Source organism: Ambystoma mexicanum, chromosome 6p (genome assembly GCF_040938575.1).
Source record: "Ambystoma mexicanum isolate Mex_15411 chromosome 6p, UKY_AmexF1_1, whole genome shotgun sequence".
NCBI lineage: Eukaryota > Metazoa > Chordata > Amphibia > Caudata > Ambystomatidae > Ambystoma > Ambystoma mexicanum.
The window spans coordinates 402,480,222-402,499,342 of NC_090935.1; the positions used below are offsets into that span (position 1 = coordinate 402,480,222).

At 44.5% G+C, this 19,121-nt stretch overlaps 1 protein-coding gene across 1 annotated transcript in view; it reads left to right on the top strand.

Moving 5' to 3' along the window:
• C7 (complement C7) overlaps positions 1-19,121 on the top strand; it is a 582,400-nt gene that overhangs the window by 178,906 nt on the left and 384,373 nt on the right. The window contains exons 5-7 of the mRNA XM_069627198.1: positions 756-897; positions 5,269-5,407; positions 7,984-8,121. Of these exons, the coding sequence (XP_069483299.1) occupies positions 756-897; positions 5,269-5,407; positions 7,984-8,121 (419 nt within the window). The remainder of the gene's footprint in view (positions 1-755; positions 898-5,268; positions 5,408-7,983; positions 8,122-19,121) is intronic.

Genomic DNA, 19,121 nt, shown 5'->3' on the forward strand with positions numbered 1-19,121 from the left:
CAAATCTCTTTGGTCACTCGATGGGTGTTTACTGGCTGAAGTAGCTCATAATCAAACAGTGCCCACTGCAAGTATTTCAATTAGCGCTTTCTGACCCACTCCATGAAGGTTTGGGCAAGCTGAAAATAGCAGGCGGTATCGAAAAGTCTGTTTGGGGTCTCTGCCAAGGTCTTACGCAGTGAACGATGTGACATCGCTGTAACCATGTGTGAGTGGAGGAGGAGGTGGGCCATAGAGTGAAAGTAAACCAATCAATGCTTCTGCAGTAGGCTAAGACAGTGAGCCTCATTCCAGCATTATATGGAGTGTTTTAGAACGCACATTAGTCAATCGTTCTTATATCTAAATTGTTTTTCTCTGTGAGTTAATTTGAACAGAATTTAGATATCCACGAGATGAGAAAATATATCTATTTTTTCTGTGTGCGATATCAGTCTAACTGGCTGTTACAGTTGAAACAGAAATGGCATCTTGACTGACAGGCAGTAGGCAGCAGGGCGAACATTCAGAGAGCTGTGTGGATTCACTCAACACTGCTTCAGCTAAGTATTCCGCCTACTCATTGTCGATCGTTCTGCTCTTTCAGTCCTCGAACACCTCAGTTGTTTTTACATTTCTCTTTGTGCAAATATTTGGTTTCAGTCGATTTTTTTAAATAAAAGTTTAGCCAATTTCATCTAGAATTTTTTGCAATTATTTGGCGAATTTGTTGGTCCCCGCCAATTCTCACTGTGCAAGGGCGATTTCTTTTTCAGGTCATTGCATCAGCAAGTCCCTGGTGTGTAATGGCGACCACGACTGTGAGGAGAGAAGCACAGACGAGGAACAATGTGAAGAGAGGGAGCCCGCCTGCGACATTGACAAAATCCCGCCGAATGCTGACCTGACAGGAGCAGGGTGAGCTTCATTAGCACACGGCGCACTTTCGAACGCTCCCATCATTAACAGAGTACACAGTCAATCTGCTCGAAGGGGAACCTGACTTCAGGTCCTAATGCAGTGCCGGATTTGTATAGCTCGCTAATTGCCAGAGCTCCAAGACTTCTCCATTAAATAAAAAAGACACTCAAAACTCTCGGTGCCATCTTGGCACATTATATGCCACACATTGCACAAGAAGCACCCAATCCATCAAATAAAGCCAATTTTTTTATATTTATAAAGACAACGCGGACCCCACTGCCTGAATTCCACTATTTGCAACAAAACAGACAAATTCTCATCCACCGTTTTTATATTATTATTATAATAATAGTTTTTTTTACAACGCGCTTACCACAGAAAGATTTCTAAGCACAGACCCGGGATTCGACCCTGTCTTTCTCTGCACCATCTTGCTTTCAAGATGTGCGCATTGTCACTGAGTTATACTACCATTGATGTCCTACTCCAGGCTGCAACGGCCAGAATCCTGATGGGTTTTCAGTATATCCCTCAATAACATTTTTGAGAAAAAAATGGCATACATTTAGAATAATTGTATGCAAATGTATCTCATGAATATTAATGAGGGGTATCCTGAAGATCTGACATGATTTTGGCCCTATAGGCCTGGAGTTCCTTGTTTAGGTCTAAGCGCACCACCTCAACATCTTTAAAAAAACAATATACTTCCTGGCAGTGGCTCCTGGTAAAATATGACCCTGGGAGGGGATATCTTAAATCCCCCCCACCCCCACAGCTTTCTATCCATTGTTCAAGTGCAGCGAACATGTCCTAATCCCCCTCCCCACTGGAGCATGTGCAGGCTGAGGGTCTCATTACGAGTTTGCTGGGTTTGCTTCTGGAATAACAGCATGCAGAATTACTATGAATGCAGGCGGTAACTTCAGGAATCTGCCTCGTTCTAAGGAATCTGCCTTGTTGATAGTAACAGATGCAGATTTAAAGAAATATGCACAATCCACATTCATGCATTATTCTTGCCGATTTTTGGAGGGAACTTGATGGTAGAGAAGCGTATTGTATTGCAACTGTAAACAGATTTTCCAAATGAGAAAAGGCCAATTTCTGATCCTTTTGTCCATCGGATGCCAAAAGTAGCGAGGAGGAGGCATAAGAGATGCCAACTTTTTCACCACCTGTAATTTTTCATGTGCTATGGTAGGTGGGCACCTAATGGTTGGTGATCTCGCCCCAAGCGGGTATTATTAATAATAATAATATTGCATTTATATAGCGCTTCAAACCCTCAGGTATCTGAGTGTTGCTTATTACCCACGGTGAGTGGTGCTCATTTAACGACCTCAGAAGGATGAAAGGCTGAGTTTGGCCTGCCGGGATTCGAACCTGCGTCACCAGGCACTGGACCGATACCCAAGCGAGTGCTCTACTCGCTGTGCTATTTGACCAGCATGTATTAATCCTGCACTGTCCAACAGCACATTCCATGCCATTATTCTCTCACTAGAATCAACAGTATGACATGGTGATGGGGTATGCAACTTTTTGCTCTCCTACATGTTTTGAACTGCCATCAGCCCCAGCCAGCATAGTTAATGATGGTAGCTGTTAGGGAGTTTTACTAAGATAGGACTGTAGAAGACTCACCTTTTAGTGTACAGGGCTCCGATTCTTAGGTTTGTCCTGAACCACCCAAAAGGTTTAGTAGCTGTGGCTGAGAAGACAGGCTTAGTCTAGGAGGGAGACTCAAATTGCACTGTCCTGAAGATGGCTGGTCCTTGCTTCGCTTGAGACCGTCTACAGCCGAAACTCGAGTCAACAAGATCAAACATTCTTGGTTCAGGATTTAACTGAATAGACTTGTATATCCAACCACTAGGGCCTTAATGTTTTCCAAAAATTGTTATATAGTAAAGGCCTCTAGGACAAAGGAATTGTGCATTATGTGTTGAGGATTATTAGTTCCATATGTATGTTTGTGTATTGAATATGGTATGATTGTGTATCAAAGTAATGGATGTGAGGAGACTGAATTTTAGGTGAGGTTGATAGGACACTTTATTTCAGTAAATTAATTCTTCCATTGACACATATTGGGCCTCATTACGACCCAGGCGGTAAGTTACCGCCTGGGCCGTGACTTTACCACCATGGCGTAAACTACGTTTACGCCATGGTGGTTGGCGGATTTACCGCCCCATTCCAACCTTGGCGGGGCGGTAAATCCCCATTTTCCCATTTACCCTTCCCCATTCCCATTTTGTCCCATAGGGCATAATGGGAGTGGGGAAGGCGTTAATTACGCCACCGTAAATTACGGTGGCGTAATTAACTCCATGGTCCCTTAGCGCCATGGATTTTAACACCTGCTAAAAGCAGGTGTTAAAACCTCCATGGCGCTAAGGGACCTCATACTCAGGCGATAAGGGTCGGCGCTGTTTACGCCGCCGTAAAACCCTTACCGCCTGGGTCGTAATGAGGCCCATTGTTATTTTCACAACACCACTTTTTTAGGCTGAATTGACTGCCATTGTAAAAAACTGTGTTTAATTTTAATTTTGAATGCTTTTGATTTATTTGAATAAATGTCTACGAAACAAAAATTACTGTCTTCTATAATTGCCACTATGAGGCCCTCTTGAAGTTGTTTGACTAATTGCTGAGGGCAGCTGTGACTGCAGCCTGCGTGTAAAAACCCTGAAAACATTAGTAGAAAATATCCACTGCCGCAAGCCACTCAGATGATTTTTGTCACTTTAACTAGAAAATCACAGAAGTGGAAAAAGAAATACATTGGCCCTCATTACGGGTCAGGCGGAAACCGTGCCAGTAAAACCGGAAGGTAGCTGCCAGACCCGTATTGATTTACCGCCGCCTGATTTGCCGGAATCAATGGGGGATTACGACCCCAGCGTTTCGGGAAGTCAGGCACCCGTAAATGCTAATCCCCATTCCCATTTGAGTGCCATAGGACTCAAATGGGAATGGGAATCACGAAAGCACTAGCACTGTTAATAACGGTGCTGGTGCGTTCATGAAAGTCTGATGGTGGGTGCTGTTCCACCGGCCAGGTTTGACCTTGGCGGGCCGTACGGCACCCACCCGCAGACTCGTAGTTTGTCTTCTGGAAACAACATTGCCGGTAAACTTACAGAATGGCAAACTTGTAATGATGGCCATTGTGTCCACTCAGCACTCCACATAAGGTGGGGTGTGCTGGTTCCACACAAAAATGATAGGTAGGATAAACTGCCCTTTGGAAATGAAACCGAAGAGGGAATCTCAAGGAGCTTCCAGTAGCACTACACATTGGGTGCTGGGTGCTGCAATAGGAAATTACAGATGCCATAGAAAACAATGGTGGAAAGTAGACTCGAGCAAATGAAACTCGACAAAGGGGTGCCCAGAGTACAAAACAAGAATGAGTGAGTGAGAAAAAAGTTTACTACTAAGGGAGTCAGAATAAAATCCAATAGTCCAGCAGAAAGTGCTGGGGGACTCGCCAGATTATGAGAATATCACACAAGATGGACATTCTACCCAAAAGTAGCCCAAAACATCTGGAGAGCAGAACCCTGGTCTACTATCACAGTGCTGAGAAACCAGAAGTAGCCCCCCTTTGTTTGGCATTGTTTAGTTTCAAGCTGTTTGTCTCCATGTAATTTCTGAGTGCCATAAATATCCTCTGCTCTCTTACATCCTCTGGGGCCAGTTTACATCATCTTCACACTGAGGCAAGTGCAATTTTGCACATTACTATTACTAGTGCCTTTGTGCAAACACGTTTTCTTGCAGTGCATTTCTGCACCAGGGAAAGGTTTGCTCTAGTGCCGGCCCATAATTTCTTTCGCACAATGACAAAATATACACAAAGAGCCTTTATTTTCAATGGGGCAGTTTTTGCCTTAGCGCTAATTCTGTTCAGCATTACACTTGCACTGGTGAAACGGTTTTGGACTAAGGCCACAGTTTGTGGTTTAAAAGTAGTAGAGTACAATCGCCCTACCGGGCTTCTTCTAGAAATGGTGATATTGTTGCTCTGTGTCGACATTTCATTTTAAGAGCTGCAATCATGTGTGGTTTTCTTTTTTCAGTTTCAAAAATGAAATTCGTGTTATTTCTGATTATTTGCCAGTTTGCATGATGAATCCTGTAGAACGTGCATAGATATTGTAGCCAAATATCCATTCCAGGGCTCTTCTCTTGAGGGAAAGAGTCGTATAACCTTTAATATAGGTCAAACAATTAAAATATCATATTTAGAATGTTATGACTGATTTTCCTTCCCATTTAACCTAAATATTCATATTTCAATGTGTATGCAATTGTTGTTGTATTATTAAACACTGTTTTGCTTTTGTTCAGGTTTGATATTATTACTGGTGAGATCAGGAGTGGTGTCATTCATACTAAAAGTTTTGGCGGGAAGTGCAGAAAGGTGTTCAATGGAGATACCAGGCAATACTACAGACTAAGCGACAGTGCCCTGATGTACACATTTCAGGTTAGTTTTTTACTGCTTTGCTGTTATAGACCAACCCCAATTATGTATTAATACATTTGTCATAACCTCATAGACCTGCATCAGTGCATGTCATATAAAGTAGTTTAACAAAAGAGGTGATGGCTGGAAGGTTTAGAGTCAATCTTAACCTCTGGCATTGCTCTGGGCCGCCCTCCAGACCATCGATCTCACCTGCCAAGCCATTACAAAAGGGGAAAGACTATATGCAAATCAGGGTTGATCCCACCCCAAAAGCGCCAAAGGGGCAGTTCAGCCTGTACTATGATATGATATGATATGATATGGCATTTGTAACGCGCCTATACACAAGTGTTTCAAGGCGTGACGAGGCAGGGAGGGGGGAAACAGGGGGAGGACAGACAACGATCCTACTAGGCCAGGTGTCATTCAGACCGCGCAAGTGCAGGGGTAGGGGGAAGGGAAAAGTGCAGTACAAGGTAAGTAGAATAGAAATAAATAGATAAATAAATAAATAGGGCCAGCTGGTGGCAAGTGCAAGGTAAGTGCAGACAAGTGCTGGGAAGGGGGGGCTGTAGGGATACAGAGAACAGACCCGCAGTGCAGGGGTTGCCAGGGAGGCAGTGCAAGTGGAGAGTGGCTGGGCCCAGGACCGAGGTCGGTGAGAGTGGCCAAGTTTCAGATTCAGTGCAGGATTTAGTGAAGAATTAGCAGGGGAGAGGGAGAGAAAAAGCAGAAGCAAAGAGGAAGGTTTTGAGGTGCTTCCGGAACCGGAGATGGTTCTCCTCAAGTTTCAGGGAGGCAGGAAGGCTGTTCCAGAGGGAGGCTCCTGCCGCGGAGAGAGATCTAACCCCAGCTCGTTGCTTCGAGAAGCGGCTGACCCTGAGGGAGTTGGAGACGGATGAGTGAAGGGCTCAGGAAGGAAGATATTTAGGAAGAGAGAGTTGCAGGTATTTAGGCCCCAGGCCCCAGAAGGCCTTGTGGACAATGCAGAGGGTTTTGAACTTAATCCTCGCAGCCACTGGGAGCCAGTGTAGAGATTTCAGTCCTGGAGAAATACGGTCCCTGGGCTTGAGGCCAAGGACAAGTCTCGCAGTTCTGTTCTGGATGAGTTGCAGAGGGCGGAGAGTGGAGGCAGGCAGATTAAGATAGAGACTGTTACAGTAGTCCAGCTTCGAGAGAACCAGGGCTCGGGAGACAGTGAGCTTCTGGGGGAAGGAGAGGAAGGGAAGAATACCTCTAAGGAGGTGCAGCTGGTAGTGTGACTTCTTAGAGACGTCAGATATATGAGGAGAGAAGGAGAGTGTGGAGTCAAAGATGACCCCGAGGTTTTTTGCCTTGCAGGTAGGAGCAGGAAGAGGCCCAAGAGAGGCTGGCCAGAGAGCTGCAGGGAAGGAGGGAGTGGGTGTGCCGATGAGTAGAATCTCAGTCTTACTAGCATTAAGGCGGAGGTCGTTGGCAGCACACCATTCCTGGATAGCAGACAGACAGTCAGAGATGAGGGCAGGAGAGGAGGAGGCCGAGGGTAGCCTGAAAATGAGCTGGGTATCGTCCGCATAGCACTGAAAGTTGGGGCAGAGGGCGGCGATGCGGTGGGCAAGAAGTGCCAGATACTGGTTGAAAAGCCAGGGAGAGAGATTAGATCCCTGGGGTACACCACAGGTGGAAAAAAAGATGTCAGAGAGGAAGGACTCAAGTTGGACCTGGGAGGTTCGATTGGAAAGGAAAGAGGTCAGCCACGCCAGAGCCTGACCAGTGATACCCAGGTTATCGCGGAGACGGTTGAGCAGGATGGCATGGTTGACAGTGTCAAAGGCAGAAGAGAGATCGATTAGAATGAGAACACACGGAGTGTTGGAGTCGAGGTTCAAGAGCAGGTCATCACGGATGTCATGTCTGTTTCTCATGAGTCCACAAGCATCCCCAGACACGTTTCGGCCTTGTTGGCCTTCATCAGTGAGGTGTAGCTTTGGTCTCTAGGCCCAGCAGGCACGGGACCCACATCTGTGCATGCACGTCCCACTTGACTATAGTAAAACAAGAGGTGATGGATGGAAGCTTTAGAATTAAGCTTAACCTCCGTCATAGTTTAATCAAGCTTTTCATTTAAAACATCAATGCAATATTGACACTACCTGAAACTTTTAATTTCACTGCATCTCTATTGAACCTGTAATAGCAATTTAAAAATGGTAGCCAATATAGCTGCCCATCAAAAGTTGTTCCTTTACATAAACCACTTGTCTATGCATGTAAGGTTGCGTAGAGATTTCTGTAGGGTGCACCTAGCTAGGCAATAACAAAGCGCTTTACTGTACAGACATGGGGGAAGGGTGATTCCTGGAATTGCATAGGCTGTAGCGGGGATGGACGACCATTTATTTTAAAGAGATGTATCCTCTATTTCTATTATGAACGCAGAAGAGAGGGGGTTCGTCGGCTGTGGGGGTGGGATGTAGCTGCAGAAGACTTGTTTCGTGGAGCTTCTTCTCCGGGATTTCACAGCGGCCCATTATTGCACTGTACTGACTGACGCCTGAATGCTGCCAGTCTTTCCTTCTACTTGACATCTCGTTTCATTTCTTGTTCTGGAATAGGTTGAAGTTAAGAATGATTTTTCATATGAGTTCTACAACAGCAGCTGGTCTTATCTTAAAAATAGTGAAGAACACGTAAGAACAAATTACAGGGAAAGGAGTGATCGTTCTACCACAAATAGCGACAAAAAGGATAAAGTAAGTGTTTATCATAGACATATATCACTGTACTGTTTTTCTTTCTAAAACATTCATCTGATTTTTCATTTCAATCTTCCTTGGATTGCTTTATTATTTTTTTTAATCCAAAAATCCATCAACCAGGATTCTTTTAATCCAAGTTAACATTCTAATATACAAGTGGTCAGACAGCAGTGCGATCAAAAGCACATTTGTTTCTGCTCGCACTGTTAAGAATGAGTGTCATACATTTTTTCGATGCAGCCTTTTCCCCACCTACTTGTGGTTGTGTTTGGAACCTTACCTGCAGCTGGAGGGGCCTCCCATCTTCTCCCACTGTTAATCCGTCCAGAGAAACTGAGCTCCATTTTGAATTATGCTGCACCAAGCATATACAAATAAGTAGCTGTTTATAAGCACCTTATAAGTACTTATGAGCAGTGGTCGAAGTGTACGAAAAGAAGTGGTGGAACTGTGTTCCCTGTTGGCCCACCCTTTCTCCCCACAAACCCCACTTCCATGTGCAATGCAAACCCCATAGCTGAGCCCCGCCTTTCCCCCATTTCACCCCCACCACTGTGTAAAGGCTGAAAGAAACACAGTGAAAGAAAATGTAAAATGCATTTTACACGACCCATTACGTTTCTTCATTGTCCCCCAATGAAAAGAATATTTGAAGTACTGCCGGAGCAGGACTATGATGGAGCTTGGGAATGGGCTTTGTCCCAAGCAGGCCAGCACTGAGGAAAATAACAGTAACCCAGCAATTTTACTATAGCTCACCATGATATGAGGTTGGAGCAGATACAAGTCCTAGGTTTAGATCCCCAGTAAAACGAGCACAAGAAACAAACGCAAGTTTCAACTTATTCCTACACTTTTCTTTTAAAATGAAACCAATGGTTTCTTTTTAAAATAAAGGTATAGGAACAGGGACGTCATTTCACCAAAATGCCAGGGGTAGTGGAAGTGACATGACATGACCCTTGACCTCTGATGGCATCACAGGAAGTGATGGGATTTGATCCCACCCCAAAGTGACAACACAGGAAGAGATGGAACACAACCTTTTACCCCTTGACAAATCAGGAAGTACACTATGAAAAATATGGTTACGATATCACTGTAAAGTGATATACATTTATACTAGAATGAATCACCAGATGTAGCATTAATATCAGCGTGTATAGGCTCATATTACCAAATTACTGTGAATGCAAGCAGACGTCCAAGGCCAAGCGATAATGATTTGTTATTATATAGCACTTACGTTTAAGCTCTTCACATAGAAAAAATATACATACAATATTACCCAACCTATGTTGGTACTCATTTATCAACTTAAAACACAGCAGGATGAAAGGCTGAGTTGATTTTGCTGGGAGTCGAACCTGCAAGATCACACACACATTGCAGCAGCGAGTGCTCAACCCACTGAGCTATCTGAACAGCTATAACTATCAGAAAACTAGCCACTCCACAAACAAAGAGCCACATGTTGCTTGCCACAGCGCAGGAGCCTCAATGAAAACATTTTTTAGGGGTTGCAAGCGAGACCACAGGGGTAGTAAAGGAGAGTTCAGGGGTTCCAGCTGCGACCCATGGCGACCCCTAAATGACGTCCCTGTATAGGAACTGTACAACTTCATCTTAAAAAGTAGAGGAGCACGGCTCGCAACTGCTCCCGCCCACTTCGTCCACTGCTCTTAAGTGCTGAGCATACGTCTCAATATTTGATAGAGATTGTTCTCATGACAAGACAAGGGACCCTTTATGAAATGCTGATCATGAACATGCATAATACCGGGGTCAAACGTGTAGCCAGCCCACAAACTGAGTCCCACACATTACCCATACAAACCCAAAAGGGCCCCTAGATGCAAGCGCTTTTCAAAAAGTACACCTGCTTTCAGGTATAAATTTGGCTATTTGTTTTGCAATTCATTGATTTCCTTAACCACAACTTTGGGACAGTGAGTTTGTTAGTAGAAGTGAAATTATACACACGTTGTGCCAACTGCATGGCCATCAGTTACGCACTTTGGGCTTTGTCAAGGCAAATGCATAATAGACATCTAAAGCAATAGTAAGTGCTTCCTTATATATTTCAAATGAAACAGCAGACTTAGAGGCAAAGTGTTAGGGAGAATTCTCAGAAAGGTGCTAATCCCCTTCTACCTTAGAGACCCCCAGCATTTAATTTCTAACTTGGAGAGAGTGAGACCTTTTTCCCACTATCTCATGTATTTTTCTGTGATTCGGATTATGTGTTTCTTTTGACTTTGGAGTCTGACAAACTCCATAGGCATCATCTTTACATTGTGACACACAGCGCATTCAGTGCAGTGACACAGGGAAGTCCTAGATTTCCCAAAGGTTTAAATACCTTCTCTTGGTGAAACTACTGTTTCCAAGAGCAGTAAAGTGAAATTGACTTTCTAGACCCAGCACCCCCTATCTTACAATAGGGTGCTGGAGGCTAGTATACCCTTGGACTACTTTCTCATATAACATTTTTATGTTACCCTTTAAGTTACTGGTGGCAGTGGTTTACTTTTTCCAGCATTGTGTGTTTTTACCGTGGGCTGCAATTGCAGCTGCAGTAAGACAGCCATGGATGCCCATTTTGTCAAAATGGCCCGGTCTTCTTTATTCGCCATTTCTTGTTGGAAAGGTCCTTCTCTAGATTTACTCTGCGTGCCAAACCAGGCTGGGTCCCTTTGTTCATTTTGTCTTTGGTGGGATTCACTGGCGAAGCCTGTCTCTGGCTCCAGCGTGTTTGACAGGGGCAGGTAGTGAGGGAGGTGCCCAAAACTCCCTATGCTTAATCCCCTTGGTTACACAAATGCACCCAAAGGTGATTGGAGACAGCCACACTGCTGTGTGAGTGACAGATAGGGTACGAATGAATGGGAAAAACCTGCATAAAAGTTGAGGCTTTTTGCTTGGAAGGCAGAGTCTACCACTGGACGAAGGAATCTGAAGAAGAACTTGGAAGAGACGCTTGCTGCAACTCCTGCAGCGTTGGTTTGCCCGGTGAAGTCCTGCTGCATTTCTGAAGCTCAGAATTCGCTTCGACTAGAGAAGCCTTGCAATGGACGACTTTTCCCCTTGGGTTGGTGGGACCAATCAACCCCAAAGTGAACTCGCCTGGACATCCTCTCAGAGCTGGCTGTACTTCCATTGCTGCTGCAGGAACCGATTGACAGGGAGAGGAACACCAGATCAAGTGCATCACTTAAGTCGGACTTGAGCTCCAGGAAGATCCTCCGGACTCCCATGAAGCAGGACTGACCAAGCCTGAGCCACCTCAACAGAGTGCTTGACCTCAGATGTGAGGAAAGTCCATTAAGGCATCCGAGAACCGCGGTGGTGCTGTTTGCGAGAGCCGCGAGGAGCTGAAACCGCAAAGTGCTGCTGATCTGAAGTTTGCCCATTGCTGTTGCCAACCTTCCATTCATAGTACAGGAGTCCCCAGACGTCCTCCCTATTGTCCCCACGACTGAGGCCCAGGAACAAAGGATCTGCAGACCTACACAGGAACAGAAGCCAGCTGGATCCAGTTTTCTTCAAACCAAATGTACTGTAAAACTAAGGGAACTTACCTCTGGTTGTGTAGCCTTACTAGTTCTCAGTTGAGACTTGTCTTGGTTGCTCTTGCAGAGTTGCTTGCAGCTTCGCCCCTCACAAGCCTCCCAGCTTGTGGCACAACATTTCATTTTCTACAAAGATTTCTAGAACATTGTGCAAGACTATCTACCTACCTGCAAGAAGTGCTTCAGCTCACCTAGATTTCTGCTCAACTCACATTGACTGTCCTGGCTCCCTGAAAGAGTTCTCTTACTCCTGACTTTGTGCTTTGCCTTTCCCCCAGGAAAGGGTTAATTTACTTTGCAGTGGAGGGGTTGCAAAGTACTTACCTGCTTAAGAATATTTGTTAACCATTGTTTTCTCCTTCTAAAACCTTTGCCTTTGACATCCCACTCAGTATTTCTCTAAATGTGCCAGTGATAAATCAATGTCCACATTGTCCTAGCTATTTAAGTCACCTGAGGGTGTAGGAAGTGTCTGTGTGCCATCCTCAGTGGGTATCAACTGATATAGTGAAACTGAGAGTGTGTATTTATTGAAGGATATTTTGGATTATGTGATTGCTCCCTTCTAAAGAAGGCTTATTCAACTGACTGTTCAATAAATTAATAATTGTTTAATCAAGAAACCCTGTGTGTAAGTGTTTATTTGAATAGCTATCATTTTGAAACTCTATGTTACAACCTTACAGCTCACATTGACCCCTCTTGAGATAGGCCTGGCTGCTCAGTCACTCTACCAACTTGTGTAGTACATGCTTATACCAAAGGTTGGGTTAACTATTGCCAAGAGGACAATGCTGGTGCAGTCTCCCACAGAGTACTGCATGCAGTCTTGCCTAACACATAGATAAAGCAAAAAGTCAACAAGTATCCAATGGATTAACATTGCACAGTTTCTAAAATATGCCAAAGGTTATATTAATTGGTCATTCCAATTGGACATACAGTAAAAGGGGAAAAAGAAAAAGAAAAAAGAAAACAATTCAAGAGATTAGGAAATCATAAAAAATGTCAAATGTAAGCAAACTAACCAAACAATATATAGACCTTAAGTGAGTCTGTGTGGCGGTTAGTCCTTCTAATCTTCATTCATGGTTTCTACGTTATGATGTGTGATACTGGGAAATTTAAGTATAAAGGTCTCATTAGAACATAAAGGCATCCGAATCGGTGTCATTCACTGTGTGGCACCGAAAGTATTTAGCCCAAAGAACCAATCTCTAATAGGATGTCCAAATGCGAATATTTCCACTTGTTCCTGTGTATTCACTATAAATGGATGTATCTTGCTTCAGAGACTGGGTCATTCACCCCTTTATATATTCTGGAATAATTCCAAACCTAAAAAGAACCTAGTTCATATCACTACCAGGTTAGTGCATAAGATAGCAAGAAAATATTTTGGATAGGCCCATATTTAAGGTAAGCATCACATGATCGCGTGATGCATTGCACAGGAAGTGAAATGATTATTAGGGTTTTTTGTTCTCTAGGATTAATAACACAATATTACTTAGCTTGATTTGAATCTGCCTCAAATAAAAATGCTCAAATATTACATTGACAATATAATTGCATAGCTTTTACGAAATGGTGCATCACGTGATACTGTGACACATGAAACCGGAAATACAAGCTCATATACCCGACTTAGACATCTTAGCTGTAAACACAGCCTGACAAAATTAACAAGTTCTAATCACTACCAGGTTAGTGCATAACAAGATTTATCTGCTGTTTACCAAAATAATGAGAAAAGGAAAAAATAAAAAGCTCTCTAGCATCCCAAATTACCTTGTGTACCAGGGTTCAATTTCCCAAGTGAACATTCAGCGTGCCTCGCGAGGCGACCATTTTGATTTGGCCCATATTTTGGCTGAATATCACATGATCACATAATGCGTGAAACAGGAAATAAAAAAACTGGTGACTATTTCGTCCACTGTGGTTACAAACACCATTTCCTTACTTAACAACAAGCCACTTGACCAAATAAGTTCAGATAATCAAGTTACAATCTGATTGAATAACCGTTGCGAAACATTCTTATTAGAATGTTGCATCACATGATAACATGACACGTGAGCCCAGAAGTGACATCACCAATACCCGGCTTATAAATTCTGTCTTGTATGGTACTCAGTTCCATTCACTGCATAGCTAAATCATCACTTCTTATATGAACTGCATCTCAAAATTATCAACTGTTATAAAAACAAATTAATTAAATGTAACACATTGGACCTTGTGTCAAGTGGACTTGGAAGTGACATCACTTAACATTTCTTGTGCTTGTTAGCTATTCTCATACTGTATAAGCACTTGAAAATCTCTCTTTGGGCCATTGATCCTCACAATTAAAATCACCACACATTTTGAGTGGTCACTACCATTTACAAACATCTTGTCCCTAATGTCTGTCTAAGAACCTTGTCATACCAAATACCTCCGAAGTGTTGTTTAAGCCTAGTTTGTGATTGCAAAGAACCCTTAATCTTGTCTGAACATTGTTGGTGATTTATCAAAATCCTGAGATATCAAGATATATCAATACCTTTTTACATTTCACCGCAAATTAAATGTGTATGGGGTTAAAATGAGTCGGATGGGGTTGGGGTGGCGTTATAAGGGTGGACATACAGGGGGCTTGGGAGGTACCCCCCAAATTAAAAAAACAAAAATTTCTGTTTTTCAGTATTATAGGCATAATGAAATGTACCACCCTGTAATTGAGGTTGGTAAAATCACATATAACCCTAATAAGCTAATAAGCTTGACTAAACTGCATAATCCTGACAGGGAAACTCCTATTTGCTCAAGTAGAGTCATTCCACTAAACTTGTTGATGTTTTCTCAAGTAAGGGCTGCAATTTGATCCCTAGGGACAACATCCTCCACACTATTCATGGGTAACTCTATGGCAGTCTTGCTAGATCTGTCAAGGCCCTAGAATAGTGTACCTTACCTAGTCCTAAAACGTGGGAAGGACCAGATCATCTGGGGTTTAAGGAACACGTTTGACACAAGAAGGTGCCACTGCTTTCTTTGGGGTTCACTAAGTGTTCCAATCAAACTTCTGAGAGTTCCTAAAAGTCTCCCTCTCAGACCACCTTACTGCGGGGGACAGTTGAGTGACCAATTACAAATCACTTCACCTTCCTTCCACTGGGTCTGGCCACTATTGAACTTAGAGATGCTACCTGAGCCAGCCACAATGCCCTCAGAGGAGCTACCTCTGGTGCGGTGCTAATGTTCAATTGTCAGTCATTCTCTGTGGGGTGGCATCAGGACACATGGTGTTGTGATCAGCAACCACCAATGCCATCCTATTACCTGAGGTGTTACACTGAGCCAGGGGCTAAACAAGCTAGGCCTTGTCTCTTCCAAAGATGGGTCCACTCCTAGAAATGGATCCTGGAGTGTCTGAATACCTGTCTCACTTCTGTCAGAATGCTGACAGGAAGTGAAACTCCTACAATTGATTGATTGATATTTTATTTCTATCGCGCTCATACACAAGTGTTTCAGAGCGCGACCAGGCAGGGAAAGGGAACAGGGGAGAACAAAAACAACGATCTTACTAGGCCCAGTGACATTGAGAACGTGCAAGTGCAGGGTAGAGGGAGAAGGGGGAGAAGTGTATGGAAGGGGGAACAAAAAGGAGAGTGCGGAGCGAGAAGGAAAAAAAACAAAAATAATAATAAAATAATAAATAAAAAGGCAACAAACAATGGGAGTGCAGCCAGCAAGTGGCAAGTGCTGGGTTTATGGCAGCAGGCCGTGTAGGTCTGAAAGTGCAGGAAGAAAAGGGGAGGGCTGTATGGGTACAGATATAGACCCCAGTGCAGGGGGTGGCCCGGAGGCAGTGCGTGAGGGTGGCAAGATGAGCAGGTACCTGGGCCCAGAGGACACAGGGTGGCCAGGTGCATGGTGCTGAGGGAGAGCAGAATCAATAGGGGAGAGGGGAGGAGAAGGCAGAAGCAAAGAGGAAGGTTTTGAGGTGCTTCCGGAACCAGAGATGGTTCTCCTCAGGTTTTAGAGTGGCAGGGAGGCTGTTCCAGAGGGAGGCCCTAGCCGAAGACAGAGATCTACACCCAGCTTGTTTCTTTGAGAAACGACTGACCCTGAGGGAGTTAGAGGTAGAGGAGCGGAGTGCTCGAGATGGGAGGTATTTGCGGAGGGATATCTGAAGGTATGTTGGACCCAGGCCCCAGAAAGCCTTGTGGACAATGCAGAGGGTTTTGAATTTAATCCTTGCATCCACAGGGAGCCAATGGAGAGATTTCAGAGCTGGAGAGATACGATCCCAGGGCTTGAGGCCAAGGACAAGTCTTGTAGTCCTGTTCCGGATAAATTGTAAAGGGTAGAGAGTAGAGGCAGGTCGATTAAGAAAGAGGCTGTTGCAATAGTCCAGCTTAGAGAGAAGCAGAGCTTGGGAGACAGTGAGCTTCTGGGGGAATGAGAGGAAAGGAAGAATACCTCTAAGGAGGTGCAGTAGGAGGTTTGACTTTTTTGATACATCAGCAATGTGGGCAGAGAAGGAGAGTGTGGAATCAAAGGTGACACCAAGGTTCTTGACCTCGCAGGTGGGGATAGCAGGAGGGCCAAGGGTGGCTGGCCAGAGAGTGAGGGGAAAGGAAGGTGATTGGCTTTTCCTGTGAGCCCCATCATGTTCCAACAAGAATGTATGGGAGACTACTCCTGAGTAATCCTGACATCAGAATGAACTACAAGGGAATGTCATGCATCAACCGTAAGAGGAAGGGATACATATCCCAAGGAACCACCAACCTCTCATGGTTTCCTCTGATGCGCTCTGTGGTCTTACTCACTAGTAACCCACCTTCATGCTGTATCCTTTGCTTCACTGGAGGTTCACCCTCCCACTGGAAGCAGGCCTTTCTCCACGGGCCTAGTAAAGATGGTTTCCTTTGTTGGCCCATACTAATCTCTCCCCCAGGGACCTTCTCTACTACAAGCATGCTTGGTATCTCTGAAGTCCCATAGGATTCAATATCTTCAGGCAGTCCCTCTTCCAGGCCTGGTTCAGAGACTTGACCAACTACCTCAAAATAAGTTGAAGGTAGGGCATAGGGAATATTTTCCTTCCCTCTGCCCTTTTTTTGACTGTTCTAGCCTTGGGTTTACCCTTCTGCTTAGGCTTCCTCTTAGACATGGCTAAGGCAGCCTGGTCCTGATACCTATTGCTTGAAGGGTCTGGAGAATAGCTACAAGGACCTAAGTCTTGAAGACTGATATCATCCAGGGCTCCTCTAGGAACCACTCTACTAACATTGACAGATGCCCCGACCATCTTACTAATCAAAGATCTAATGATAGTCAATGCTGGGAAGTTAAGAGAGGGCCTCTCAGCCAACTGAGTATGCTGCACACGATCTCTGGGAGGAACCTGCAAGTTTACCACAAGGGAAGCTACTTCAGTATGACTGGGCCCAGTGTTCCCAAAGGTAGAGGCACTAACACCTGCTACCTGAATACTATCCAAAGAAGACAAATCACTTTGGGATATAACAGGTCTGGGAACCTACGTTCCAGCATTGCTAGGTTCAAGAGAAACTAACACCACTTCAGATTCTTCACCTGTGGGGTCCAAACCTAAGTTGACTGGGGCCTTGTGCCCTAAAATCTTGCAAAGTTAAAAAAATTCCAAGAGGTTTTGGGAGCTGGGAAAAAGTTAGGAGATGGGTCTTGTGGATGGGAAAAAGTTTCCAAAAGTCAGTTGAGAAAGTATTCTAGTAAATAAAACTGTCTGTCCCCAGCTTTCGGAGGGCTTTTGGGAACAGGTTTTGGGAAAGCCAAATAAAGGTAGAACTTTTAAGAGTGTTGAAAACTTGTACAGGTGCAGGGCAGGTGTTAGGGAGAATTTTCATTTCTGTGCAAAAATGACCCCACCTTAGAGACCCCGAGCTCTTTTTCTGGACTTAGGGCTTTTTCATGTGTTTTTACCTGATTTGGATTTTTGTGTTTCACTGTTTTTGGAGTCTGACCAACTCCATAGGCATTTGCTTTTTGTATGGTGACGCACAGCACCTTAATCTCTCAAGGTTTAAATATGTTTTCTTGTGTGAACCACAGTTCCCAAGACTAGTAAAATGAAATGGACTTTACTTACCTTTTCTCTTTGTAGGGCCAGCACGCACCATTTTATGTGGAGTACTGGGGGGTTATCTAGAAGTGTCTTACCCTACTTTCTCATGTAACATTTTTATGTTACCCTCACTACTTTAAATGGCTGGTGGCAATGGTTGCATTTTTCCTACCATTGTGCTTTTCTACTGCTTTTGTCAAAATGGCCCCTGTCTTCTTTTTTCATCATGTTCTGTTTGTGAGGTCTTTCTTGGCTTTTACTCTGTGCGTTGAGACAGGTTTGAGCCCTTTGTTTGTCTTGCCTTTGGCAGGCTTCAGCTCTGAAGCCTGCCCCTGGCTCCAGTGTTTGAAAGGACAGGATTTGAGGGAGGGCCCCAAAACTCCCCTGTCCTTTGTCTCTAGGAATGCCTAAATGCAACTAGTCCTTTTAGGACAGCCATCCTGCTGTGTGATTGACAGCCTAGGCTGTGTATGAATGTAAGAAACCTGCTTAAAAGGCAAGGTTTTTGGGACTATAGGCAGAGTGGACCACTGGAAGAACATCCAAAGAAGAAACCGTGAACAAAGCTTGCTGCAACCTCCAGGACTTTCGAATTGCTGGTGAAAGCCCTGCTGCTGTGCTGACCTCCTTTTCACCTCGACTGAGAAGCTCAGGAATGACTTCTCCTCTTGGGTTAGTGGGACCAACTAACCCGGAGGCGAACTCCACTGGGCCACCATCCCCGACTTGTTGTGCTACTGTGAGAGCCCAATGCCAGGGGTTGAGTGTGCGTAGCTGAGTGCAACATCTGTTGCGTACCGAATCCTGCAAGAAGCTCCACGATACTCCTAAAGACCATCCCGAAGCAGGACCTCCAGATCCAGAGTCCACTCAGCAGAGTGTAGGGCCGAGGGAGCAAAGAGAGTCCGACCGGCATCCAAGATCCGCTGCGCTGCTGTTTGTAAAGCGCTGAAACCATGAAGTGCAGCTGAATCGAAAAGAGCCCGTAGCTGCCAACGACCGCCTAAGTACCGCCGCAGGAGCCTTCCAGACACCCACTATCTTGTCCACATTACTGAGGCTCAGGAACCAGGGTCTGCACAGCTGTAGCAAGCCGAACTCCAGCTGGACCACTCTTCTTCAAACCAGAAATACTGTTTAGGCTTAGGGTACTTACCTTATTGCCTTTAGTCGCGATCTTCTTACTTGGGAATTGCATTGGCTTACCTTTTCAAGTTGATTTCAACTCCCTTCTCACAGACTGAACAGCTTGTGACCCTACGAGTGATTTTCTGTAACTCTCTAACGTTGTGCAAAACTTTGATCCAAGAAGTACA